Here is a 27,526-nt window from a genome sequence, read left to right on the forward strand (position 1 = left end):
ACAGAGGGGTGCCCGGACCGCGGCCATTTCTGAGGTGTAACATTAACTGATTAGTTACACATTGCCTACTGGAAACTAATGCATGGAGCAGCAGTGGCAGTGCCCTGTAGGCCAGGTGTAGCTAATCAGTTAATGGTACACTTCAGTAATGGCCACGCCCAGGGCACCCCTCTGTAGATGTGTCTATGCCAGGTCTACCCAAGACAAAAGCACCTAGGCAGTTGAAGTGGTAAAGAACAAGTGGAGCAGGACTTGAATGAGAAAGAGATGCAAGACCGAGAAGAATGGAGGATGTGAAGGGTTAACAACTACAGCACAAGGAGTGGTTTCTCATGTGACGCAAATCTAGTGAATTGAAAGTTAAACAGGGAAACTAGTTTGGAGGCAGCACACACAACAAGCTCTACAAACGACTTTTATGAACATACTGTAGTGGAAAGGTGAGTACAACAACAGATAAGGACTTAATGATTCAGTAACTGAGAATTGTGTTGTAACTGTATCCAGACTTAATTCGCCTATTTACGTTCCTTTACAAACAAGCCTGCAACATAAAACCTATTTACTGCAGATAGAACACATGTTTGCAGTTTGCCTGATGATCACTTGTCAGTTGTCACTCTTGTGGTGTTTCCCCTTCTTCCATAAGGATATAATTATGTCCACGTGCGTCGTGCACAACTCCACTCATAAAGTTGTTTTACTTTACACACACACAAACATGCATGATTCTGGATTAATGTGGTGATGTGACACCACAACACCTCATAATCGATGCGTTTGCTGTTGATTTTCCTCTGAAGGCATGATCCAGGCAATGTTGCCTGTTAGCTAAACTTCATGCGTTAGCTTTCTGCTTCTGTCTGACTGGGACAGTCATTATTTCGTAAAAACAATTTCAAAGCGGAGATTTGATTCGGAGAGTCTCTTCATCTGTGATTTACAACAGCTGGTCACCACACTACATCGCGGATGCGTTCGCGCACCTCTCCCGTACACTCTCAGTAACCTCAGTAGTTAATTTAACTCTGAGTCAGAGTTAAATGAACACTCGTGTTTTTAGTGTGTAGTGCCCTTTTAGTTCTGCTTGGGGGTAAAAACAGTGTCATAGGACTTGAAAAAATAAATATGTTCATTCAGTCAGAACTATTCTGGGTTTTGTTGCAATAGTCGTGATAATGAATAATGATATACTGTATTTGGTTAAGTCAAAGCTATGTTAAATCCATCTTTGCCCACTAGGCTACTAGTATTTGTTACCTTCAGGTGTGCTAATACTACACCGATTAATATACATTTACAAATGGCATATCTTTATTTCTTATTTGAATGTATTATCAGTTATCGGTATCTGTCTTGAGAAGCAGGATGTTATCAATATCGGTTAAAAGTAATGGTGTTGGGACATGGTGGTCTGCTGGCCCTGCAATATGAGTACTTTTACTTTAAGTACATTTTGATGCTGATACTTTTGTACTTTTACTCGAGTACATTTTCAATTCCATACTTTTACTTGTAACAGTAGTTCTGAATTGCAGTATTGGTACTTTTACTTAAGTAAAACAATTGAGTAATTATTCCACCACTGTATGCCTATCCGTTGGCCAGGTATAGTAGTGACTCATCACAATCAAAATGGCGCACCCCCCCCGAATTTGCATACCAAAGGTATGAGGTTTGCAAGCCCTATTACCCTGTTTAATATTTGTATGGTTTCCAGGAAGTACAGCCTGAGGTATATCGTCAACATTAGTGTGTTCAATTCCCGATCTGATTCATAACTATTGAGCTGTGAAAAGTTAATATTGTTTTTATTTCCTTTTCAGGGTGTAAACATGGCTTCTGCCAGCATTCTGCTGTCTGAAGAGCAGTTCCTGTGTTCCATCTGTCTGGATGTGTTCACTGATCCAGTCAGCACTCCATGTGGACACAGCTACTGCAAAACCTGCATCACACATTACTGGGACAGTAATGATGTGTGTCGGTGTCCACTATGTCAAACAATCTTCTGTACGAGACCAGACATCCTTGTCAACACTTTCATTTCTGAGATGGCTGATCAGTTCAGGAAATCCAAGCAGCTGAACAAAACCTCCATCACAAACCAAGACCCTGCTGAACCGGATGAAGTCTCCTGTGACGTCTGTACTGAGACCAAGCTCAAAGCCTTTAAATCCTGCCTGGTGTGTCTGACCTCCTACTGTGAGACTCACCTGGAGCTTCATCGGAGAGTCACAGCAATAAAACAACACAAACTAATCCATCCCGCAAAGAACCTGGAAGACTTTATTTGTAAGGAACATGACAAACCTCTGGAGATGTTCTGCAAGACTGACCAAAAGTGTGTTTGTCAGATCTGCACAAAGTCGGATCACAAGTTACATCAAATTGTATCTCTGGAAGAGGCATATGACGGAAAGAAGGCTGAGCTGGGAAAGACAGAGGCTGAAGTTCAGCAGATGATCCAGGAGAGACGAGAGAAGATTCAGGAGGTCACACACTCAGTAGAACTCAGTAAGAAAGATGCAGACAGAGAGATGGCATACAGTGTCCAGTTCTTCACTGCTCTGATCAGCTGTATTCAGAGAAGCCAGGCTGAGCTCATTGATGAGATTGAAGAGAAGCAGAAAACAACAGAGAAACAAGCTGAAGGATTCATCAAAGATCTGCAACAAGAAATCACTGAGTTAAAGAAGAGAAGCTCTGAGCTGAAGCAGCTCTCACACACTGAAGACCACCTCCAATTCCTCCACAACTTCCCATCCATCAACACCTCTCCACCCACCCAGGTCAATGTCCATCCATCTTCATTTGTGGAGACTGTGAGGACCGCTCTGAAGACACTGATGACACTGACTCAAGAGATGGAGAAGAAGCTACGTGATGCAGAGCTGAGGAGGATCCAACAATATGCAGTAGATGTGACTTTGGACCCTGATACAGTATCTCCCTACCTTATACTGTCTGAGAATGGAAAACAAGTTGGTTGTGGAACCGTAATGAAGAATCTCCCAAACAACACAAAGAGATTCTCAGAATGTACACGTGTCTTAGGAAAACAAAGCTTCTCGTCAGGAAGGTTTTACTATGAGGTTCAGGTTAAAGGGAAGACTAGTTGGGCTATAGGAGTGGCCAGGGAGTCAATCAATAGGAAAGCAGTCATACAGAGTCCCAACCAGGGTTTCTGGTCTATAGGGTTTATTAATGGGACTGAGTACAGGGCTCTTACTGACCCTCATGTCATCCTCCCTGTAAAACAGAAGGTCCAGACAGTAGGAGTGTTTGTGGATTATGAGGAGGGTCTGGTCTCCTTTTATGATGTGGAGGCCAGATTTCATCTCTACTCTTTCACTGGCTGCACCTTCACCGAGAAACTCTATCCAATTGTTAATCCTAATCCCAATTATGGTGGTAAAAACTCTGCTCCTCTGACCTTCTCTCCCATCAATCACACAGATTAGACTAATTTAACCCACCGTCTGTTTTCAATTATAAAGACAACAAATGTTTATATTAAAAGTTCAATTCAACTGTCATTTCAATGAAAAACAAGAAACTATTGTACATGTGTTAATTAGAACTACAGACTAATTATGTCTACATGTGAATTGCATGTGCAATACTGTGGCTGTCTTGGTTTTCTTTCCTTTTTGCTTTCTTTTCTTTTTGTTTAGTTTTTTATGTTATGGCATGGATGATGGCGTAGATGAACTGGAGGAACCGTCCCCCGTCCCACTGTTTTTTGTTTTATTTGTTTTGTCTGTTGGTCAGTTTTGTAAAGTATGTCTTTTGTAAAGTATGTGCATGTACGTGGAGAAAAATTAAAAATAAATTAAAATATATAAAAAAAGAACTACAGACTAATATACTAAATGAGCTCTCCATTGAAACATGTATTTAGATGAACCAGTTAAGATCCAAAAGGTCACAACATAGTAGAGTTGTAGAGGTTGTAGAGTTTTGTACTTTAATGTATTCACTAAGAATGCAATGATTTTGATATTAATGATTGGTTATTTATTTTATGTAGCTGCAAGTTATGAATTATAGAAGATGAAAATGTGATTAATAGAAATCTCTAGTTGTAATTGTGTGCAAATGCCTGTGAACTGCTTTAATTAAAAAATGTTAATTTTAATGAATGACAACACTTTTTTATCCCCTTAGGTGTAGTATGGAAATGTATAACTTAACGTGTGGTCTGACTGAAGCAATGATTCCCACTCTTTCTCATGATCCAAAAGAGAAATTTTATGTCTATATAGTTTGTTTCCTGAGTGGTAAACAGTAGGGGTGGGGGTTATGCCTGTAAAATGTTTTTACGAATAAAACAAATGAAGTCAGAACAACTGGCCAGCAGAGTTTACAGCAGCATCATGAAAATGAATCTAATTTGATCATTTTGAACATGTAAAAGATATATGTCTTAGATATTTGACAATTTGGCCAATGTTTGACTTTTATAGTATAGTTTGTTGATTACTTTTGAATGGTGCAATTGTGGTCTTTTTTTTAATTAAAAAAATGTCTTAGTTAAAATTCCTTAAATTGCTACTTTATAAATATGCAGATACCCCTACAAAAGGCCTACAAAACATACGGTATGATGTATTTTATTACATTTCCATAGGGACATTTCCCCACCAACATAGAATGATATCAGTAATAATAGTAGCCTATACACAGCACGCAATAATGATATTCAAACTTTCTTTAATAGATAGATTGGCCCGTTTTGAACAAACAGCCTCAAATCATGAAACGCCACCAACAGGTGGATTTTTGCAAAACACATTTTTGGAACAAAATGCCTCAAATCATCCAATTCCCATTCAAGTAAGAAGAAATGGCACCCTTTTCACATTGGCCTATTATAGCGCCACTAGGAGGCCACAACCTGACCTGCCCTGGTGGAGACCTGTGCCCGAGGGGCACTTTATCTAGTTTATGATCGGTTTGTCATTATTGTTCCATGTTCAATATCTTTATCTCCAGTATAATGTGTTGTGTCTAACTCAGACATGGATGTTTTAAAATGTAAATGATTTGATACTCTGTCTTTGTGTTTTCTCCACTGCAGTTTTGTTAAGAGTGGGTAGCCTACTCGGGCCCCCAGAGGGAGTTCAACAAACCACGTACAACCCAGATTCAGCTCAAACAAGGGGTTAAATTAATTTAGCTCCTATGCCTCTAAAACGCCCTACCAATAGCCATTAAGAAATGTGAATCCTTAGACTCCTTCAAAACCGCTCTCAAAGAGCACTTCAAAACTGTTCCCTGTAAAAACGTTACCCCCCCTACTTTTTTCCCATACTTTAGAAATTTTAACCTATGTTTGTGTGTGACTATGAGTACCAGTAGGGGCGCTGTTGTGCCAGAAACAGAGAGAGAGAGATAGTGCTGCACTGTTGCCTGCTAATGAGAGAGAGAGAGAGAGGGGGGGGGGGGGGAGTTGCACCACTCAGTTCACACGGGTGTGATTTTTTTTACTTTAACTGTATTTATGATGATGATTTCCTTTTTTCATAGAAGTGTATATTTGTATGTCTTTAAATGTTCTGATTGATTAAAAATGGATGTAAACAAGTCTTTAAAAAAAGTCTTTGCTTTTTCTGGTTTTATCCTCGTAGCAGTTTGTGTATTGACCAATGACCTGTACCATCGTTTGAACTGTAGGCCTACACATTCTACAAAATGTGAATAAAAACTGTCAATCAATCAAACAAACAAACAAACAAACAGTTCTTTGTTAATTCCATGACAGGAATCATTCACAAGTAGACCCGGCTCAGCTAGCAGTGTACCCGCAGGTGAGTCCACTCAGCGCAATCAAGGAGGGGCACCAGGGACCTACTGATTCCTAGACGAGCTCTACCCAAAACAAAAGCAAGTATGCCTCCTGAGGATAAGAGGAATGGAAAGAGATGAAAGGCAGAGAGGAATGGGGGGAATGCATCACACATTACTGGGACAGTAATGATGTGTGTCGGTGTCCACTATGTCAAACAATCTTCTGTACGAGACCAGACATCCTTGTCAACACTTTCATTTCTGAGATGGCTGATCAGTTCAGGAAATCCAAGCAGCTGAACAAAGCTTCCAGCACAAACCAAGTCCCTGCTGAACCAGATGAAGTCTCCTGTGACGTCTGTACTGAGACCAAGCTCAAAGCCTTGAAGTGCTGCCTGGTGTGTATGATCTCCTACTGTGACACACACCTGGAGCCTCATCAGAGAGTCACAGTGTTAAAACGACACAAACTAATCAACCCTGTAAAGAACCTGGAAGATTTTATTTGTAAGGAACATGACAAACCTCTGGAGCTGTTCTGTAAGACCGACCACATGTGTGTTTGTCAGATCTGCACAAAGTCAGACCACAAGTTACATCAAATTGTATCTCTGGAAGAGGCATGTGAAGGAAAGAAGGCTGAGCTGGGAAAGACAGAGGCTGAAGTTCAGCAGATGATCCAGGAGAGACGAGAGAAGATTCAGGAGGTCACACACTCAGTAGAACTCGGTAAGAAAGATGCAGACAGAGAGATGGCATACAGTGTGCAGGTCTTCACTGCTCTGATCAGCTGGATGCAGAGAAGCCAGGCTGAGCTCATTGATGAGATTGAAGAGAAGCAGAAAACAACAGAGAAACAAGCCGAAGGATTCATCAAAGATCTGCAACAAGAAATCACTGAGTTAAAGAAGAGAAGCTCTGAGCTGAAGCAACTCTCGCACACTGAAGATCACCTTCACTTCCTCCACAATTTCCCATCCACCAACGCCCCTCCACCCACACAGGTCAATGTCCATAAGTCTTCATATGTGGAGACTGTGAGGACTGCTTTGAAGACACTCAGTCAAGAGATGGAGAAGAAGCTACGTGATGCTGAGCTGAGGAGGATCCAACAATATGCAGTGGATGTGACTCTCGACCCTGATACAGCACACTGTGAACTCATCCTGTCAGAGGATGGAAAACAAGTTAGTCGTGGAAACGTACAGAAGAATCTCCCAGACAACAAAGAGCGATTCTCTGAATTAAGACGTGTCTTAGGAAAACAAGGCTTCTCCTCAGGAAGGTTTTATTATGAGGTTCAGGTTAAAGGGAAGACGCATTGGAGTGTAGGAGTGGCCAGAGAGTCCATCAATAGAAAACTATTAAACAGTCAGAGTCCCAACCAGGGTTACTGGTCTGTTTTGAGGTATGGGAATGAGTACAGCTATCTTGCTGACCCTCCAGTCCTCCTCCCTGTAAGAGAGAAGGTCCAGAAAGTGGGAGTGTTTGTGGATTATGAGGAAGGCCTGGTCTCCTTTTATGATGTGGAGGCCAGAGTTCATCTCTACTCTTTCACTGGCTGCACCTTCACTGACAAACTCTTTCCAATCCTTAATCCAATTTTAAACGAAGATGGCCAAAACTCTGCTCCTCTGATTATCTCTCCTGTCAGTCAGATAGATTAGTTTAATTTAATCCTCGATTAGTGTTCAATTAAGATAAATTAACACAATTGCGTACAGTATACTGAAGGGGAGAGAGCTGGTCAACAGATCGTGTGGTGCCCCAACGACCTTTTGGGGTACGGGATAGGTGAGGTGATACTGAAGGGAAGGGTTAATTTAACTGTCATTTAAAATCAAGTCATTTAACTGTTGTACAGATGCATTCTAATGAAAAACTTTGTGAAATACAATGGGATACAGTTGCGATGTATAACTACAGACTAATTGTGATAAATTACCACCGAAACCCTAGTTTATACTTTAGCTATTCAAAAATAGCAGATCCACAAGCTCACAACACTCTGCATTGTGACACTTTGTGAGCTTGTATGCTATTCTCTGACAAAATCATTCAGTTAGAGAAGCGATCCATTGAGTTGAAGCAGCTGGAGAAAAGCAATCAGTAAAGAAATAGAGGGTATGCGAGTGACATCATACCAGGAAGTAATGCGGGAACGCCTACTGAGTGGCAAAAAAACGACTTTCTGGCCTTGACAGCCCATACATCCAAACAGAAAAGTCCTACCTGATTGCATTAAACAACGTTAAACGCATACACTCTATGGAGAAGAAGCTATGCGATGCAGAGCTGAGGAGGTTTGACATGCATATTAGTCTACAGACCCCCATTTAATGTAATTTCTATCTCTGGGAGTGGGACCCTCGATATATATTGTAAAATGAATGTTAATGTAACTGTGTACAATTTGGTTCCATTTGTACACTCAGAGTTACAGACCCATAAGGGTCCATTTGGTTCCAAACTATCATTTAGCTGGGGACCCCCTGGAACTCCTTCAAGGACCCCTGGGGGTCCCCGGACCCCACTTTGGGAACCACTGATTTAGATTAACCAGTTAAACCACCTTACTTTATACTAAAGCTATTAAAAAATAGACGATCCAAAAGCTCACAACATTACGAGGTTGTAGATATGCTATTAAAAGAAGATTCTTTTTTTGAGAAATTATGTTTTGGAAGAAAAACAGAAAAGAAAGACATGGCCAACATAGGAAGGATAGGGTTCAAGGGGTTAAAATCTATTTCCTGTCTGTAAGACTTTTTTTTTGTCTAATGACTCTAATGATTTGCAAGTTGTCAATAATAGAAGATGAAAATGTGATTCTTTAATAGAAATCTCTAGTTGTAATTATGTGCAAATGCCTGTGAACTGATTTAAAAAAAAAAATTGTATTAATGACAACAGTTTTTTTTTTTGTACTAGTAGGCCTACTCTTTAAGGGTAGTATCTGGGCCATGCGTCTGGGCCATGCGTCGACTAAAATAGAACCGAACTCTTAAAGAACACGTCCATTTGGTGTGGCTCCAGTGTGGCTGCAGCCGCTGTAAACAATGGATGTGTTTGATGACGCGAGTGTCAGTGTGTCAGGCCTTTAATATCGGGTGTATTACGTTTACAACTTTACATATATGGCGCCTTTAGTTGACATGCTTACAGTACGTTGCAGATTTCAGATCTCATAAGATGAGATCTTGTTTTAACCTCTTCGTGGAACCAAATGGACCCTTTACAGGTCCATTTGGTTCCCTTTGTATACTCTTCTGGATCACTAAGGACTTTACTGTGTGGACATGCTACTGTCTACTACTGCAAACAGAAGTATCATAGTAAAGGGATTTTCACATGTCTAGTAAATAGTAATTCATTTTCAATGGGAGGCATGCGGACAGGTACGGAGGCACGGGCAATCTGACACGTTCGTGCTTGTTTCGCGCACAACCGCTGCCAAAGTTGTTGAAATTGTATCTACTGTACATGACAAACAAATATGTCTATGGTTCTCAAAGTGTTGGTCCAAATGAACCCTTATGGGTCTGTAACTCTGAGAGTACAAATGGAAGCAAATTTGTTCCATTTGTACAGTCTCGCAGTTATGGGGTAACCTGACTCCGCCAGATGGGGCAGCAGAGAGTACACTGGGTTCCCCCCTCCTGCTCCCATCTGGGAACTCTCAGGCAGACTCGATGCCCGGCCACAAAATGGCCTGGCCAATCAGCAGCAGCTAGAAGCTAGAAGCTGCTGCTAGAAGCTGCTAGAAGCAGCTGCTGATTGGCCAGGCCGTTTTGTGACCACTATTAACACTACATTATCTAAATCCTATCTATGTGACGCGGTGACATGTGAAAAGAGACCTTTACTGTGTGGAGTCTGTCTGAGCACTGAGGAATACTGTAAACCAGCTGGACTGGAGGGTGGAGTAGAGTGACAGCTTTTCCACATTTTGCACATCAGAGCAGTACCAATCTAATACTGTTGGTCACTGGTACTGTAGCTGACCAGAACAACCACGGTCTAAACTGTTGCTGACCAGTACAACCAGTCTAATTTTGTCGTACCTCGTAGCTGACCAGTACAGGCTAGCCACAGTCTAATTCTGTTGTACTGAGCTGACCGTTACAACCACAGTCTAATTATGTTGTACTGGGAGCTGACCAGTAAGGTTCAGTGCCTGGCTCAAGGACACAAACTGGTTATTGAAACCTTTTCTTTGGATTCAGTGTTAGTTTGTTTTTTCAGACGTCAGCCATATTTGTTTTATTATGATTATCAGGGTCCTCCTCAGTATTTTTGTTTGCTTTTTTATGACAATCACTATAGTGCCCGAATGTAAGAAAAGTTAATTGATTAAAAATGTATAATTCAAAATAGTCTTGTTGATTCATATTGCACAGTGAAAAAGGTCTCTGACACTGCACCGTTACCGTATGTGCACATAAACATTTTTTTTCTATAAACATGCATCTTCCTATTTATTGATTTGACTATGTTGAATTTACTTATTTACTTATCTTCAACTACTTTAGCCCTATTTTCAAAAGGCCATAGATATTCATCAGTTTTCAGAATGTTTTCCTACAGTACAGTATAATGCCATCATTGCCATGCCATATTCACAGTGAGATCGGTGTTCCCAGCAGGGATCGCCCCACCAGTTTAAACACCACTCAGACAGTGTTGCCAAGTCTTCTTGTTATAAGCCACTTTGGGCTTGTTTTTCTGTAGAGTCACTTGTAAAAATGTGTAGTTGTTGACCTGGCATCCACATTTGGCCTGGTGAAAATGTTTGGTATTTAATTTAATTTTTTTCACACATTTATAAAGCTAGCTAAATTAGAAGATCTAGATTGTGCAGATCAGCTATTTTTCCTATGAATAGCCTACACAAGTGCCTTGGGATTTTGACTTTGTTCAAGCTGTTATTTAAATGCACTGCATTTAGTATTTTGTTACGTTTGTCATTGTTAAAATGTATTGTGTGATTATGTTGCTATTAACTCCCATGCACTGCCATGTATCGAAAATTATTATTATTATTACATATTGCTGTACATTGTGGTGTACCTGTACCACCTCACTACCTGTCTATTCTCACTCCATTCTGTATAAGGTATTTCTATAGCTTATGTCTTTGTCATTTGTTACAGACACAATACTGTCAGATTTAGTTGTTCTAGTAATAGTGCTGCATTGTTAATGGAGGCCAACATGTTCTGTTGCCATTCAGTTGTAGACCCAATAAGACATTTGATAATCATTTATGTTTATAGTATATTATGACGGTTCTGTATTGTTTATCACTGGTTGTGAAGCTGATAATGTTTACTGTTCTGTCTGTGTTACTGAAGCCATCAGGTGTCATTTATTAAATATCTCACACAATGCTATTTTTCATGTTTGTGTTCTGTTCAGATTATTTTACACTATGTCCATGTTTTTACCTTCATCATCGTGATATACCTTTTCCTGGTTTTAATCACTGCATATTTTATCCTACTTCAACCTTTTTTATACTTCTTTTACAAGATGCAATTCATTGCAAGCTTGTATTTGATATTTCGTTTTGTCCATATTGCCCAGCCCTCATTTTTTGTTTAGTTCCATGGATGTCTATCTCCAGTAGGCCTAATGTATTATTGTGTCTGACTCTGACTCAGACATGGATGTTTTAAAATGTAAATTATTTGAAACTCTGCCTTGTGTTTTCTTCACTGCAGTTCTGTTAATATAGAGAAGTGCTTGTGTTTATAATTCCATAACGGTAAGGTAATGTATACTGTCTGGTTTCAGCCCCTCCTACCAAAATGACAGGAATCATTCACCAGCAGGCTATCCTTCAGTAGCCTGGCTAATAAACCAGACTCAAATCACACTGTCGTGTGGTATTTGAGTCTGGAGATGCTGTGTGTGGATCTTGTTTCCCGGGGGGCGGGTTCAAACATTTTCTCTTTGACGCAATTGGTCAGAGCTACTGTCAGTCAAAGGTCTCAAGCATTGAACGTCACTGTACCAAAGCCCGCCCATATTGCATACCGTGTCCCGATTGGCCACACCAGTTCTCTGGTGTAGGAAATGGGCGTACAATTGAGCCTCTCCAGACCGTAATCCGCCGACAGGCTTTTTTTTTTTTGCCAACGGCTGATTCGGTCTGTCTTATTAGCCAGGCTAATCCTTCAGCTGATTAGACCAGGCTCAGCTGGCACCCAGGTGAGTCCACTCAGGCTGGGCAATCAGGGAAGGGAACCAGGCACACAAATCCACAGAGGGGTGCCCGCATGGGTGCCCGGGCCGTGGCCATTTCTGAGGTGTAACATTAACTGATTAGTTACACATTGCCTACAGGAAACAGTGGCAGTGTACATTTTCTTTAATTTTACTTTTTATTTACTCTTTCTCTACCTTTCTTTTCTATTCTTTACATTTAGTGAATACGGATGACGAGGGGTAAAGCTAAAGGGGGGAAGAAAGGGGAAGCTAAGGAAAAGGATAGAGGGAGAGGGGGTGATGGGGTGGAAGGCAGGGAGAAAGAGGGGCTTTCTAAAGAAAGCAATAAGAGAGCTAGGACTATCAGCTCAAACAGTAATGAGACTGAAGACATGCAGAGTGATTCTAGTGGGGAAGAGGAAACTGAGAAAGTGCTTAATCTGGTAGTAAGGTTTGCAGAGGAGGGAGGAGTGGGAAAAATGAACCCAATGCAGCTTACAAAGGAGTTGACAGGAAAATGTGGCGAGGTAAAGTTTGTAAGGGTGTTACGAGATGGCAACTTGCTAATAGGATGTGCAGATGAGCTCCAGTTGGCCCTGGCAAAACAGCTCAAAATGGTTGGGAAGAATAGAGTGGTAAGGGTGGTTCAAGTTGGAGAGCAGAGTGCTAAACGCTGTAAAGGAGTAATAACGGGAGTTGCTTTGGATATTGAGGAGCCTGAGTTAAAGGAGAACCTAGATGCCAGAGGGTTAGATATAGTAAGTATTAAGAGGATGACGAAGGGACCTGACAGGGTAGCAAGTGAAACTGTGTTGTTGGAGTTTGGAGGGGAAACAATTCCAGATCGGGTTTTTATGGGCTTCATGTGCTTCTATGTGAGAGCGTTTGTTCCCAAGCCGATGAGGTGCTTTAAGTGTCAAACTTTTGGGCCCGCGATGTACAGGGGATCACGATTATGAGGAGTGTGCAGTCGGAGCTAAACTAAAGTGCTGCAGTTGTGGGGGCGCGCATAGTGTCACTTATGGAGGGTGTGCTACAATGAGGAGGGAAGTGGAGGTACAGAAGGTGAAAGTATTGGATAAACTGACATATGCAGATGCAGTGAAGGTGGTTCGCCAGAGGGTCGTCAGTGAGATACAGAGAGGAGGGGCAGCGGGGGGAGGTGGTAGGATAGTTCCTAGGGAATCGTCCAGGTTAGAGCCACCAGACCAAGATAAAGTGTGGGTGGATAAGAAACAACTGGTTATCTTTGTAGCTACAGCAATAAATTCAACAAGGTCCTCCGCGTCCAAGACAACAAATATTCAGGTGATAGTAAAGGCAGCAGAAGAACATTTGGACATGGTGGGGCTAAAATGGGAGGAGATAGAATCTAAGATGAGAAGTCTAGGTAGCAGCCAGGAGCCAGCAAGGAAACATCATACACATGTTAATTCTTCAGTGGAATACTAGGAGCATGGTGGCAAACGGGCAGGAGTTCAAACACTATTTAAGAGAGTTGAAAGAAAAGCCGGATGTTGTATATGTCTACAAGAAACATTTCTGAAACCAATTCTAGATTTTGTGGTATATGGTTATGTAGTGATAAGAAGAGATAGGACTGAAGTTGAGGGGACATGTGGTGGAGGATGTGCAATTTTAGTTAAACAGGATATTGCATATAGGGTGATAGAAAAAGGTTCAGAGCATGAGTATATCGTGGTGGAAGTGTGGGAGGAGGGGGAAGAGGTGGTCGTAATAAATTATTACAACCCATGCAAAAAGTTAGAGCTAGATAGGTTGGCAAGAATCAAAGGGATAGACAGGCGTAAAATAATCTGGTGTGGCGATTTTAATGCCCATAATACTCTGTGGGGGGGGGGCACACACTGATGCAAATGGCAAGGTAATTGAAGAATTAATGGAGGAGAGGGATTTAGTATGTTTGAATGATGGGAGGGGGACTAGAATAGATGTTAGAACAGGAAATGAGTCAGCATTGGACTTAACTCTAGTTTCAGTTAATTTGGCAGGAATAAGTAAGTGGGAGGTACTGACGGGCACATCACTAGGCAGTGACCATTATTTAGTGTTATGTTCAGTGGGAGGAAGATTGGTAGGGAATGCTGGGAATGGGATTCAGAAGTGGGTGTATGGTAAGGCTAAGTGGGACAAATTCAAAAGGGTTAGTGAGGATATAATGGAGTCAGTTGAGTTGGTGGGGGATGTAGATGCAATAAATAACAGGGTCACGTCAGCAATCATTTCAGCAGCTAGTCAAGCTATCCCAAGGAGTAATAAAAGGAGAAACGGAAAATTAGTTCTGTGGTGGACAGAGGAGTGTTCCAAGGCAGTAAAAGCCTGGAATAAAGCATTCAAAGTAGTTAAAAGACATCATAACTTGTGTAGTCTGATAGACTATAAGAGAGCACAGGCAAAGGTGAGGAGAGTGGTTAGGCAGGCAAAGAGGGCAAGTTGGAGACAGTTCTGCAGTGAGATAGGGAGAACAACACCAGTGGGTGATGTGTGGGGCATGATAAGGAAGATGGGAGGAGATAAAAGGGAGTGGGACTACCCAGTAATTACACTAGAGGAGCAAACGGCAACCTGTGATAGAGACAAGGCTGAGCTAATGGCAAAATCATTTGCAAAGGCGCATAGTGTAGAAAACTTGTCAGAAGAGGGGAAAAGGAGAAGAGAAATTAATATGAGTCAGTATCCAGGAGTGCTAATTAGGAGGATAGGTGAAGGGCAGGCGATGGATGATAGGTTCACTATGGCAGAGCTTGAGAGAGCAATTAAAAGAGCTAAGCCCTCAGCCCCTGGGGAAGATCAGGTAAACTATGTTATGCTAAAGAAGTTAGGGGAAGGGGGAATGTCTAAATTGTTGGGACTGTACAATAGAGTATGGGAGGAGGGTAGGTTGCCATGTGTTTGGAGGGAAGCGGTGGTGATTCCTATTAGGAAGCCAGGTAAGGACCCAGGTAAACCTTCTAGCTATAGGCCGATAGCTGCACTGACATCAAATGTATGTACAATTATGGAAAGAATGGTAACAGACAGATTGACGTATGAACTTGAGAAAAGAGGAATGTTGGTTAGTTGCCAAAGTGGATTCAGGAAAGGGAGAAACACGATGGATGCAGTGGTTAGGTGAGAAAATGAGATCAGGAATGAGATATCGAAAAAGCTTATGATATGATGTGGAAGGAAGGACTGTTAATAAAGTTGCACAATATGGGAGTTGGTGGTATAGGGTCTTTAACTGGATTAAGAGTTTCTTGTTTGACAGGAAGATTCAAGTGCGAATTGGGTCTGATATGTCTGATAAGTATCTGGTAGGGAATGGTACGCCTCAAGGAAGTGTAATTAGTCCATTACTGTTTATTATTATGATTAATGACGTATTCTCAAAGGTGCCAGCAGATATAGGGAGGTCACTGTTTGAATTTGTAGAAATTCACTGTAGAAATTTGAAACATATAATCGGGAAAGTACAGGTAGCAATTGATGAGGTGACTGAGTGGGGGTTTGACTGGGGGTGTAGATTCTCAGTGGAAAAAACACAGACTGTATTCTTCACCAGGAAAATAATTGAGGAGGGGATGAAACTAAGGATGTATGGGAAAGAGTTAGAAAGAGTTGGAGCTTTTAAATACCTGGGAGTTGTTTTTGATTCCTGGTTAACATGGGCAGATCATATCAGGAGAATAGGAGATAAATGTAAGAAAGTAATTAATGTAATGAGATGTTTGTCGGGGAGGGATTGGGGAGCTAGCTGTTCATCACTGAGAACAATATATGTGGCCATGATTAGGTCAGTGATAGAATATGGAAGTATAGTTTATGGATCAGCAGCTGTTTCTCAGTTAAAAAAGTTGGATGTCATGCAGGCTCAGGCGTTAAGGGTGTGCAGTGGGGCTTTTAAATCTTCACCAGTGTCTGCCCTACAGGTAGAACTGGGGGAATTGCCTTTGGAATTGAGACGGAATCAGTTAATGTTGAACTATTGGGCTAATTTACAAGGTCATAGGGATTCCCACCCCACAAGAGCAGTGCTGCAGGAGTGCAGGGACTATGGGAAGTGTAAGAGGGATCATTTTGGTCGGGTAGGGAATAAAATAGCAAAAGAGTTTGGAGTGGTTGACATGAAAATATGTCCAACAGTGGTCTATCCGGAGGTGCCGCCATGGAGGTTGGTGTGGCCAGAGGTAGATTGGTTTGTGCTAGAGATAAAGAGGAAAGAGAGAGGAGAGGCTGACCTGGTTGGTGTATTTAACCAGCACGTGCTGAACAAGGGACTCAATTCTTTTCGCTCCTATGCCACCAAAATGTGGAACGCCCTACCAACAGTCATTAAGACATGCAAATCCCTTGACTCCTTCAAAACCGCTCTCAAAGGGCACCTACGGATGGCTGCAATTCGAAACTGGCCCCCGTAAAATCTGAATCCCCCCCACCCCCCCCCCCCCCCACCCCTTTTTCCCCTCACTGTATATGTTTCTTTTCCCTTTTTACCTCCATTATGATGAATTCCTGTACTGTTCTTTGTCTATATAGAAGTGTCTATTTGTACGTCTCTAAATGTTTTGATGAATTGAACATGGTGGACCCTGTTGTAAACAAGTGTAATGCTTAATTGGGTCGTCCACTCACAGTTAACAGCCTTTGTATTGAGTTTGTGCTTGAAATGTACTGTAATTCTGCAAACTGTAAAATTTTCAATCAATCAATCAATGAGTATAGTGAATTTGTTCAAATATATACAGACGGATCTAAACAACCTGAGACAGGAGTGACAGGGTTTGGCGTGGCAGTTCCATCAAAGGGAATAGGAATCAATAGAAGGACAACTGATAGGCTAGGGGTGTACACAGTGGAAATGTTGGGGGTGCTGGTGGCATTAAAATGGGTGGAAGCAGCAAGAATGGCTAGGGTTGTAATTTGTACAGATTCGGCAGCAGTCCTAGCAAGTCTGAGATCATCCTATTCAAGTTGCCGTCAAGGTTTATTATATGAAGTTCTACAGGTAATTACTAAGTTGGTGCAAAAGGGAGGTCAGATCAGACCCAATTTTTATGGGTACCAGCGCATGTAGGGGTGATCGGGAATGAGAAAGCAGATAAGTTGGCTAAGAAGGCTTTAGAGAAAGGGGTGGTAGAAATGAATGTAAGCATTAGCAAGGCAGAAGTTAAGTGTATAATTTGGGAGAAAGTTAATCTAATGTGGCAGGAACAGTGGGATAGTGAGGTGAAAGGGAGACATTTATATAATGCTCAAAAGAGTGTCAAAATTAAAAGAGTGGGAAGTGGACAGAGAAGAGAAGAAGTAGTTTTAACTAGATTAAGGTTAGGGGCGGGCACAGTGGACTAAATAATACATTGGCATTAATAGGGAAACATCAGTCTGGGTTATGTGAGGAGTGTCAGGAACAGGAGACCGTTGAACATGTTCTTTTGAAATGCAGAGGTTATGGGCCAGAGAGGGAGGCGATGAGGTCTCAGATGAGGGACATAGGGGTGCAGGATATTACATTAGAGGGTCTCTTAAGAATGGGGGAAAGAAGACATGTTAAAATTCTATTAGAGTTCTTAAGGGAAACAGGAGTGTTTGACAGGATATAGTTTAGGTAACGGGGTGTGAGAGAATGAGTGAGTGTGTGTGGGTATATGGGTTGGGACTCGGGAGAGGAAATAGAGGGAAAAGGATTCATAGTACGGGTGATCCAAGAAGATGGATCACTAGATGGCGGTAATGCACCATAATTTGGTTGCCAACTGCCGTAAAACTACAAAAAGAAGAAGACGCAAATCTAGTGAATTAAAAGTTAAACAGGGAAACTAGTTTGGAGGCAGCACACACAACAAGCTCTACAAACACTGACTGCACACGACTTTTATGAACATACTGTAGTGGAAAGGTGAGTACAACAGATAAGGACTTAATGATTCAGTAACTGAGAATTGTGTTGTAACTGTATCCAGACTTAATTCGCCTATTTACGTTCCTTTACAAACAAGCCTGCAACATAAAACCTATTTACTGCAGAGAGAACACATGTTTGCAGTTTGCCTGATGATCACTTGTCAGTTGTCACTCTTGTGGTGTTTCCCCTTCCATAAGGATAATGTCCACGTGCGTCGTGCACAACTCCACTCATCTAGTAAGTTGTAAACATTGCCAACATGCATCGCGCCCGTTCTTTTAACGAGCCGTGTGTTACCATAAAGTTGTTTTACTTTACACACACACACACACACACACAAACATACATGATTCTGCATTAATGTGGTGATGTGACACCACACACCTCATAATCGATGCGTTTGCTGTTGATTTTCCTCTGAAGGCATGATCCAGGCAATGTTGCCTGTTAGCTAAACTTCATGCGTTTTTCTGCTTCTGTCTGACTGGGACAGTCATTATTTCGTAAAAACAATTTCAAAGCGGAGATTTGATTCGGAGAGTCTCTTCATCTGTGATTTACAACAGCTGGTCACCACACTACATCGCGGATGCGTTCGCGCACCTCTCCCGTACACTCTCAGTAACCTCAGTAGTTAATTTAACTCTGAGTCAGAGTTAAATGAACACTCGTGTTTTTAGTGTGTAAAAACCTCAATGAGAAGTGCCCCTTTAGTTCTGCTTGGGGGGAAAACGGTGTCATAGCACTTGAAAAAATAAATATGTTCATTCAGTCAGAACTATTCTGGGTTTTGTTTTAATAGTTGTGATAATGAATAATGATATACTGTATTTGGTTAAGTCAAAGCTATGTTAAATCCATCTTTGCCCACTAGGCTACTAGTATTTGTTACCTTCAGGTGTGCTAATACTACACCGATTAATATACATTTACAAATGGCATATCTTTATAATTTCTTATTTGAATTTATTATCAGTTATCGGTATCTGTCTTGAGAAGCAGGATGTTATCAATATCGGTTAAAACAAGTAATGGTGTTGGGACATGGTGGTCTGCTGGCCCTGCAATATGAGTACTTTTACTTGTAGTACTTTAAGTACATTTTGATGCTGATATTTTTGTACTTTTACTCAAGTACATTTTCAATTCCATACTTTTACTTAGTAGTAAATGGTACTTTTACTTAAGTAAAACAATTGAGTAATTATTCCACCACTGTATGCCTATCCGTTGGCCAGGTATAGTAGTGACTCATCATAATCAAAATGGCGCACCCCCCGAATTTGCATACCAAAGGTATGAGGTTTGCAAGCCCTATTACCCTGTTTAATATTTGTATGGTTTCCAGGAAGTACAGCCTGAGGTATATCGTCAACATTAGTGTGTTCAATTCCAGGTCTGATTCATAACTATTGAGCTGTGAGAAGTTAATATTGTTTTTATTTCCTTTCAGGGTGTAAACATGGCTTCTGCCAGCATTCTGCTGTCTGAAGAGCAGTTCCTGTGTTCCATCTGTCTGGATGTGTTCACTGATCCAGTCAGCACTCCATGTGGACACAACTACTGCAACACATGCATCACACATTACTGGGACAGTAATGATGTGTGTCGGTGTCCACTATGTCAAACAATCTTCTGTACGAGACCAGACATACTTGTAAACACTTTCATTTCTGAGATGGCTGATCAGTTCAAGAAATCCAAGCAGCTGAACAAAACTTCTAGCATAAACCAAGACCCTGCTGAACCAGATGAAGTATCCTGTGACGTCTGTACTGAGACCAAGCTCAAAGCCTTTAAATCCTGCCTGGTGTGTCTGATCTCCTACTGTGACACACACCTGGAGCCTCATCAGAGAGTCACAGTGTTAAAACGACACAAACTAATCAACCCTGTAAAGAACCTGGAAGATTTTATTTGTAAGGAACATGACAAACCTCTGGAGCTGTTCTGTAAGACTGACCAAAAGTGTGTTTGTCAGTTCTGCACGAAGTCGGACCACAAGTTACATCAAATTGTATCTCTGGAAGAGGCATGTGAAGGAAAGAAGGCTGAGCTGGGAAAGACAGAGGCTGAAGTTCAGCAGATGATCCAGGAGAGACGAGAGAAGATTCAGGAGGTCACACACTCAGTAGAACTCGGTAAGAAAGATGCAGACAGAGAGATGGCATACAGTGGTCAGGTCTTCACTGCTCTGATCAGCTGTATTCAGAGAAGCCAGGCTGAGCTCATTGATGAGATTGAAGAGAAGCAGAAAACAACAGAGAAACAAGCCGAAGGATTCATCAAAGATCTGCAACAAGAAATCACTGAGTTAAAGAAGAGAAGCTATGAGCTGAAGCAGCTCTCTCACACTGAAGACCACCTCCACCTCCTCCAGAACTTCCCATCCACCAACACCCCTCCACCCACCCAGGTCAATGTCCATAAGTCTTCATATGTGGAGACTGTGAGGACCGCTTTGAAGACACTCAGTCAAGAGTTGGAGAAGAAGCTACGTGATGCAGAGCTGAGGAGGATCCAACAATATGCAGTAGATGTGACTTTGGACCCTGATACAGCATCTCCCTACCTTATACTGTCTGAGGATGGAAAACAAGTTGGTTGTGGAACCGTAATGAAGAATCTCCCAAACAACAAAGAGAGATTCTCAGAAATTACACGTGTCTTAGGAAAACAAAGCTTCTCATCAGGAAGGTTTTACTATGAGGTTCAGGTTAAAGGGAAGACTTTTTGGGCTGTAGGAGTGGCCAGTGAGTCAATCAATAGGAAACGACTCATACGGAGTAGTCCCAACCAGGGTTTCTGGTCTATAGGGTTTTTTAATGGAAATGAGTACAGGGCTCTTACTGACCCTCGTGTCATCCTCCCTGTAAAACAGAAGGTCCAGACAGTAGGAGTGTTTGTGGATTATGAGGAGGGTCTGGTCTCCTTTCATGATGTGGAGGCCAGAGTTCATCTCTACTCTTTCACTGGCTGCACCTTCACCGAGAAACTCTATCCAATTGTTAATCCTGATTCCATTTATGGTGGTAGAAACTCTGCTCCTCTGATCTTCTCTCCCATCAATCACACAGATTAGACTAATTTAACCTGCAGTCTGTTTTCAATTATAACAAATGTTTATATTAAAAGTTCAATTCAACTGTAATTTCAATGAAAAACAAGAAACTATTGTACATGTGTTAATTAGAACTACAGACTAATTATGTCTACATGTGAATTGCATGTGCAATACTGTGGCTGTTATGGTTTTCTTTCCTTTTTTGCTTTCTTTTTGTTTTGTTCAGTTTTTTATGGTATGGCATGGATGATGGCGTAGATGAACTGGAGGAACCGTCCCCCCGTCCCACTGTTTTTTGTTTTATCTGTTGGTCAGTTTTGTAAAGTATGTCTTTTGTAAAGTATGTGCATGTACGTGGAAAAAAAATAATTAAAATATATAAAACAAATAACTACAGATTAATGTACTAAATGAGCTCTCCATTGAAACATGTATTTAGATGAACCAGTTAAGATCCAAAAGGTCACAACATTGTAGAGGTTGTAGAGTTTTGTAATTTAATGTATTCACTAAGAATGCAATGATTTTGATATTAATGATTGGTTATTTATTTTATGTAGCTACAAGTTATGAATTATAGAAGATGAAAATGTGATTAATAGAAATCTCTAGTTGTAATTATGTGCAAATGCCTGTGAACTGCTTTAATTTAAAAATGTAAATTTTAATGAATGACAACAGTTTTTTATCCCCTTAGGTGTAGTATGGAAATGTATAACTTAACGTGTGGTGTGCTGGAACCTGACCTCTTTAGTTGAGACTTATGCACCACCTTGTGGTTGTTTTGTGTTATTTCATCTCTTGTTTGATATTTGGTATATTCCAGGTGATGGTATGGTCCAGTTTAGGTTTGTCAGGGGGAAATTGAAAGCAATTTAGTTAATTCCCTCATTGTCATTTGAGAAGCAAGCATGCAGCAGAGTGTTCTCCACAGCTCTCCAACGTTATGTGTTTTGGTGTAGATATGTCTGTAAGTAAACTCAAATGTGATAATGCAAAACTGTTAAAGAAAATGTTTGAGTTGAGAAAATGTTTGAACTGAAATGTGTATGTCAATCTAGGTAGGCTACTTTGTAACTTTTAGTTGTGTTTGTTGGTCTACTAATTGCCATGTGAGCTACATATGTCTGTGATTGCATCAGCTATGTGTACATGTTTTCATTTGAGTGTGTTTCTGAAATCCCTGTATTTGTGTGTTTGTTTTACAGTCTTACAAAAATCCATAATCAACAGTAAAGATTACTCTTCTCAAGAAACGTCTTTATTATTTGGAGTTGTACGCTATCTGTCTAGCCACAGACACGCAAGTGCGAGGACCGAATATGTGGTCTGACTGAAGCAATGATTCCCACTCTTTCTCATGATCCAAAAGAGACATTTTATGTCTATAGCGCACATATAGTTTGTTTCCTGAGAGGTAAACAGTAGGGGTGGGGGTTATGCCTGTAAAATGTTTTTACGAATAAAACAAATGAAGTCAGAACAACTGGCCAGCAGAGTTTACAGCAGCATCATGAAAATTAATCTAATTTGATCATTTTGAACATGTAAAAGATATACGTCTTAGATATTTGACAATTTGGCCAATGTTTGACTTTTATAGTATAGTTTGTTGATTACTTTTGAATGGTGCAATTATGGTCTTATTTGTTTTTATTTAAAAAATGTCTTAGTTAAAATTCCTTAAATTGCTACTTTAGAAATATGCAGATACCCCTACAAAAGGCCTACAAAACATACAGTATGATGTATTTTATTACATTTCCATAGGGACATTTCCCCACCAACATAGAATGATATCAGTAATAATAGTAGCCTATACACAGCACGCAATAATGATATTCAAACTTTCTTTAATAGATAGATTGGCCCGTTTTGAACAAACAGCCTCAAATCATGAAACGCCACCAACAGGTGGATTTTAGCAAAACACATTTTTGGAACAAAATGCCTCAAATCATCCAATTCCCATCCAAGTAAGAAGAAATGGCACCCTTTTCACATTGGCCTATTATAGCGCCACTAGGAGGCCACAACTTGACCTGCCCTGGTGGAGACATGTGCCCCGAGGGGCACTTTATCTAGTTTATGATCGGTTTGTCATTATTGTTCCATGTTCAATATCTTTATCTCCAGTATAATGTGTTGTGTCTAACTCAGACATGGATGTTTTAAAATGTAAATGATTTGATACTCTGCCTTTGTGTTTTCTCCACTGCAGTTCTGTTAAGAGTGGGTACTCGGGCCCCCAGAGGGAGTTCAACAAACCATGTACAACCCAGATTCGGCTCAAACAAGGGGTTAAATTAATTTAGCTCCTATGCCTCTAAAACGCCCTACCAATAGCCATTAAGGAATGTGAATCCTTAATCTCCTTCAAAACCGCTCTCAAAGAGCACTTCAAAACTGTTCCTTTAAAAACGTTACCCCCCCTACTTTTTTCCAATACTTTAGAAGTTTTAAACTATGTTTGTGTGTGACTATGAGTACCAGTAGGGGCGCTGTTGTGCCAGAAACAGAGAGAGAGAGATAGTGCTGCACTGTTGCCTGCTAATGAGAGAGAGAGAGAGAGGGAGAGAGAGGGGGGGGGGGAGTTGCACCACTCAGTTCACACGGGTGTGATTTTTTTTACTTTTACTGTATTTATGATGATGATTTCCTTTTTTCATAGAAGCGTATATTTGTACGTCTTTAAATGTTCTGATTGATTGAAAATGGAGGACCCTGATGTAAACAAGTCTTTAAAAAAAGTCTTTGCTTTTTCTGGTTTTATCCTCGTAGCAGTTTGTGTATTGACCAATGACCTGTACCATCGTTTGAACTGTAGGCCTATGCATTCTACAAAATGTGAATAAAAATGTCAATCAATCAAACAAACAAACAAACAAACAGTTCTTTGTTAATTCCATGACAGGATTCACAGGAATCATTCACAAGTAGACCTGGCTCAGCTAGCAGTGTACCCGCAGGTGAGTCCACTCAGCGCAATCAAGGAGGGGCACCAGGGACCTACTGATTCCTAGACGAGCTCTACCCAAAACAAAAGCACCAAGCCAGTGGAAATGGTAGAGAACAAGAGGATAAGGAGTGCATGTGTTTGGTCTGACGGACCATAGTATGCCTCCTGAGGATAAGAGGAATGGAAAGAGATGAAAGGCAGAGAGGAATGGAGGATGTGAAGGGTTAACAACTAGCCTACAGCACAAGGAGTGGTTTCTCAGTGACGCAAATCTAGTGAAATGAAAGTTAAACAGGGAAACTAGTTTGTAGGAAGCGCACATAACAATAAGCTCTACAAAACATTCAACGCAACTTACGAACATAGTGAAAAGGTGAGTACAGCACATAAGGACTTAATAATGATTCAGTAACTGAGAATAATGTAACTGTATCCAGACATGACCTTCTCCTATTTACATATTCCTTGAAATTCCCCAGTTTAACATTTGTATGGTTTACAGAAAGTACAGTAGCCTGTTGTATATCGTCAACATTAGCATGCTCTATTCCCGTTCCTGATCTGATTCATAACTATTGAGCTGTGAAAAGTTAATATTGTTTTAAATTCTTTTCAGGGTGTAAACATGGCTTCTGCCAGCATTCTGCTGTCTGAAGAGCAGTTCCTATGTTCCATCTGTCTGGATGTGTTCACTGATCCAGTCAGCACTCCATGTGGACACAGCTACTGCAATACATGCATCACACATTACTGGGACAGTAATGATGTGTGTCGGTGTCCACTATGTCAAACAATCTTCTGTACGAGACCAGACATCCTTGTCAACACTTTTCATTTCTGAGATGGCTGATCAGTTCAGGAAATCCAAGCAGCTGAACAAAGCTTCCCTCACAAACCAAGACCCTGCTGAACCAGATGAAGTCTCCTGTGACATCTGTACTGAGACCAAGCTCAAAGCCTTTAAATCCTGCCTGGTGTGTCTGACCTCCTACTGTGAGACTCACCTGGAGCTTCATCGGAGAGTCACAGCAATAAAACAACACAAACTAATCGATCCTGCAAAGAACCTGGAAGACTTTATTTGTAAGGAACATGACAAACCTCTGGAGATGTTCTGCAAGACTGACCAAAAGTGTGTTTGTCAGTTCTGCACAAAGTCGGACCACAAGTTACATCAAATTGTATCTCTGGAAGAGGCATGTGAAGGAAAGAAGGCTGAGCTGGGAAAGACAGAGGCTGAAATTCAGCAGATTATCCAGGAGAGACGAGAGAAGATTCAGGAGGTCACACACTCAGTAGAACTCGGTAAGAAAGATGCAGACAGAGAGATGGCATACAGTGTGCAGGTCTTCACTGCTCTGATCAGCTGGATGCAGAGAAGCCAGGCTGAGATCATTGATGAGATTGAAGAGAAGCAGAAAACAACAGAGAAACAAGCTGAAGGATTCATCAAAGATCTGCAACAAGAAATCACTGAGTTAAAGAAGAGAAGCTCTGCGCTGAAGCAGCTCTCACACACTGAAGACCACCTCCACTTCCTCCACAACTTCCCATCCATCAACACCCCTCCACCCACCCAGGTCAATGTCCATCCATCTTCATATGTGGAGACTGTGAGGACCGCTCTGAAGACACTCGGTCAAGAGATGGAGAAGAAGCTACGTGATGCAGAGCTGAGGAGGAACCAACAATATGCAGTAGATGTGACTCTCGACCCTGATACAGCACATTGTGAACTTATCCTGTCTAAGGATGGAAAAATAGTGAGCCATGGAGACTGTAAGAATCTCCCATACAACAAAGAGCGATTCTCTGTATTTACGCGTGTCCTGGGAAAACAAAGCTTCTCAGGAAGGTTTTACTATGAGGTTCAGGTTAAAGGGAAGACAGGTTGGGGTGTAGGAGTGGCTAGAGAGTCAGTAAACAGGAAACTACCACAGAGTTCCAACAACGGTTACTGGTCTATTGAGTTAAAGAATGGAAATGAGTACAAGGCACTTGCTGACCCTCTTGTCCTCCTCCCTGTAAGAGAGAAGGTCCAGAAAGTTGGAGTGTTTGTGGATCATGAGGAGGGCCTGGTCTCCTTTTATGATGTGGAGGCCAGAGTTCATCTCTACTCTTTCACTGGCTGCACCTTCACTGACACAATCTGTCCAATCCTTAATCCACATATGAACAATGGTGGTATAAACTCTGCTCCTCTGATCATCTCTCCTGTTAGTCAGATAGATTAGACTAATTTAATCCTTGATCAGTGTTCAATTAAGACAACACAATTGTGTACGGTATACTGAAGGGGAGAGAGCTGGTCAACAGATCGTCTGTGGTGCCCCAACGACCCTCTGGGGTACGGGATAGGTGAGGTGATACTGAAGGGTAATTTAACTGTCATTTAAAATCAAGTCATTTAACTGTTGTACAGATGCATTCTAATGACAAGCTTTTGTGAAATACAATGGAATACAGTTGCTATGTATAACTACAGACTAATTATGGTAAATGACTTATGATTTATTTATATTAATCACCAAAACCCTAGTTTATACTTCAGCTATTCAATAATAGCAGATCCACAAGCTCACAACACTCTGCATTGTGATACTTTGTGAGCTTGTATGCTATTCTCTGAACAAAATCATAGAAGCGATCCATTGAGTTGAAGCAGCTGGAGAAGAGCATTCAGTAAGAGAATAAGATATGCGACGCAGAGCTGAGGAGGTTCCAACTATATGCCGTGGATGTGACTGGACCCTGAAACAGCACATCCCTATAGCCTACTGTCTGAGGATGGAAAACAAGTGAGTCTTGGAAAAGTAAAGAAGAATCTCCCAAACCCAGATTCTCAGAAAGTACACATGTATTTAGATCAGTGGTTCCCAAACTTTTTCATGTCAAGGACCCCCAAATTGATTGACTTATTAGCCCACGGACCCCCATTTGAAAAGATATTCCAGGGACCCCCATAAGAGAAGTTTTTGACGGCTCTAGCAGTGATTCTCAACCCGTTTTATTTCGAGGACCCCCAGTTTGACATGCATATTAGTCTACAGACCCCCATTTAATGTAATTTCTATCTCTGGGAGTGGGACCCTCGATATATATTGTAAAATGAATGTTAATGTAACCGTGTACAATTTGGTTCCATTTAGCTGGGTACCCCCTGGAACTCCCTCAAGGACCCCCTGGGGGTCCCCGGACCCCACTTTGGGAACCACTGATTTAGATTAACCAGTTAAACCACCTTACTTTATACTAAAGCTATTAAAAAATAGACGATCCAAAAGCTCACAACATTACGAGGTTGTAGATATGCTATTAAAAGAAGATGGGGAAAAAAGTGGGCATTTTCTTTTTTGAGAAATTATGTTTTGGAAGAAAAACAGAAAAGAAAGACATGGCCAACATAGGAAGGATAGGGTTCAAGGGGTTAAAATCTATTTCCTGTCTGTAAGACTTTTTTTTTGTCTAATGACTCTAATGATTTGCAAGTTGTCAATAATAGAAGATGAAAATGTGATTCTTTAATAGAAATCTCTAGTTGTAATTATGTGCAAATGCCTGTGAACTGATACAAAAATAAAAGTTGAATTAATGACAA

The 27,526-nt window shown here is 41.1% G+C and overlaps 3 protein-coding genes across 3 annotated transcripts; all 3 read left to right on the top strand.

The window, feature by feature from the left end:
* On the top strand, positions 1-27,526 carry LOC306941092 (uncharacterized protein). Its single transcript, XM_079526398.1, has 5 exons — positions 1-440; positions 1,827-3,460; positions 5,081-5,091; positions 5,911-8,093; positions 26,647-27,526. The coding sequence occupies exons 2-4, from the start codon at positions 1,836-1,838 to the stop codon at positions 7,455-7,457; spliced, it is 3,183 nt and encodes a 1,060-aa protein (XP_079382524.1). The 5' UTR covers positions 1-440; positions 1,827-1,835; the 3' UTR covers positions 7,458-8,093; positions 26,647-27,526.
* LOC306941569 (E3 ubiquitin-protein ligase TRIM39-like) lies at positions 17,779-21,724 on the top strand. The gene is made up of 2 exons (XM_079527098.1): positions 17,779-17,899; positions 19,359-21,724. The coding sequence occupies exon 2, from the start codon at positions 19,368-19,370 to the stop codon at positions 20,985-20,987; it is 1,620 nt and encodes a 539-aa protein (XP_079383224.1). The 5' UTR covers positions 17,779-17,899; positions 19,359-19,367; the 3' UTR covers positions 20,988-21,724.
* On the top strand, positions 24,771-27,526 carry LOC306941573 (zinc finger protein RFP-like; the record flags this gene model as incomplete). The annotated part of the gene is made up of 1 exon (XM_079527104.1): positions 24,771-27,526. The coding sequence occupies one exon, from the start codon at positions 24,771-24,773 to the stop codon at positions 26,160-26,162; it is 1,392 nt and encodes a 463-aa protein (XP_079383230.1). The 3' UTR covers positions 26,163-27,526.

This window comes from Electrona antarctica, assembly GCF_951216825.1.
Source record: "Electrona antarctica genome assembly, chromosome: 17".
NCBI classification, from domain to species: Eukaryota; Metazoa; Chordata; class Actinopteri; order Myctophiformes; family Myctophidae; genus Electrona; species Electrona antarctica.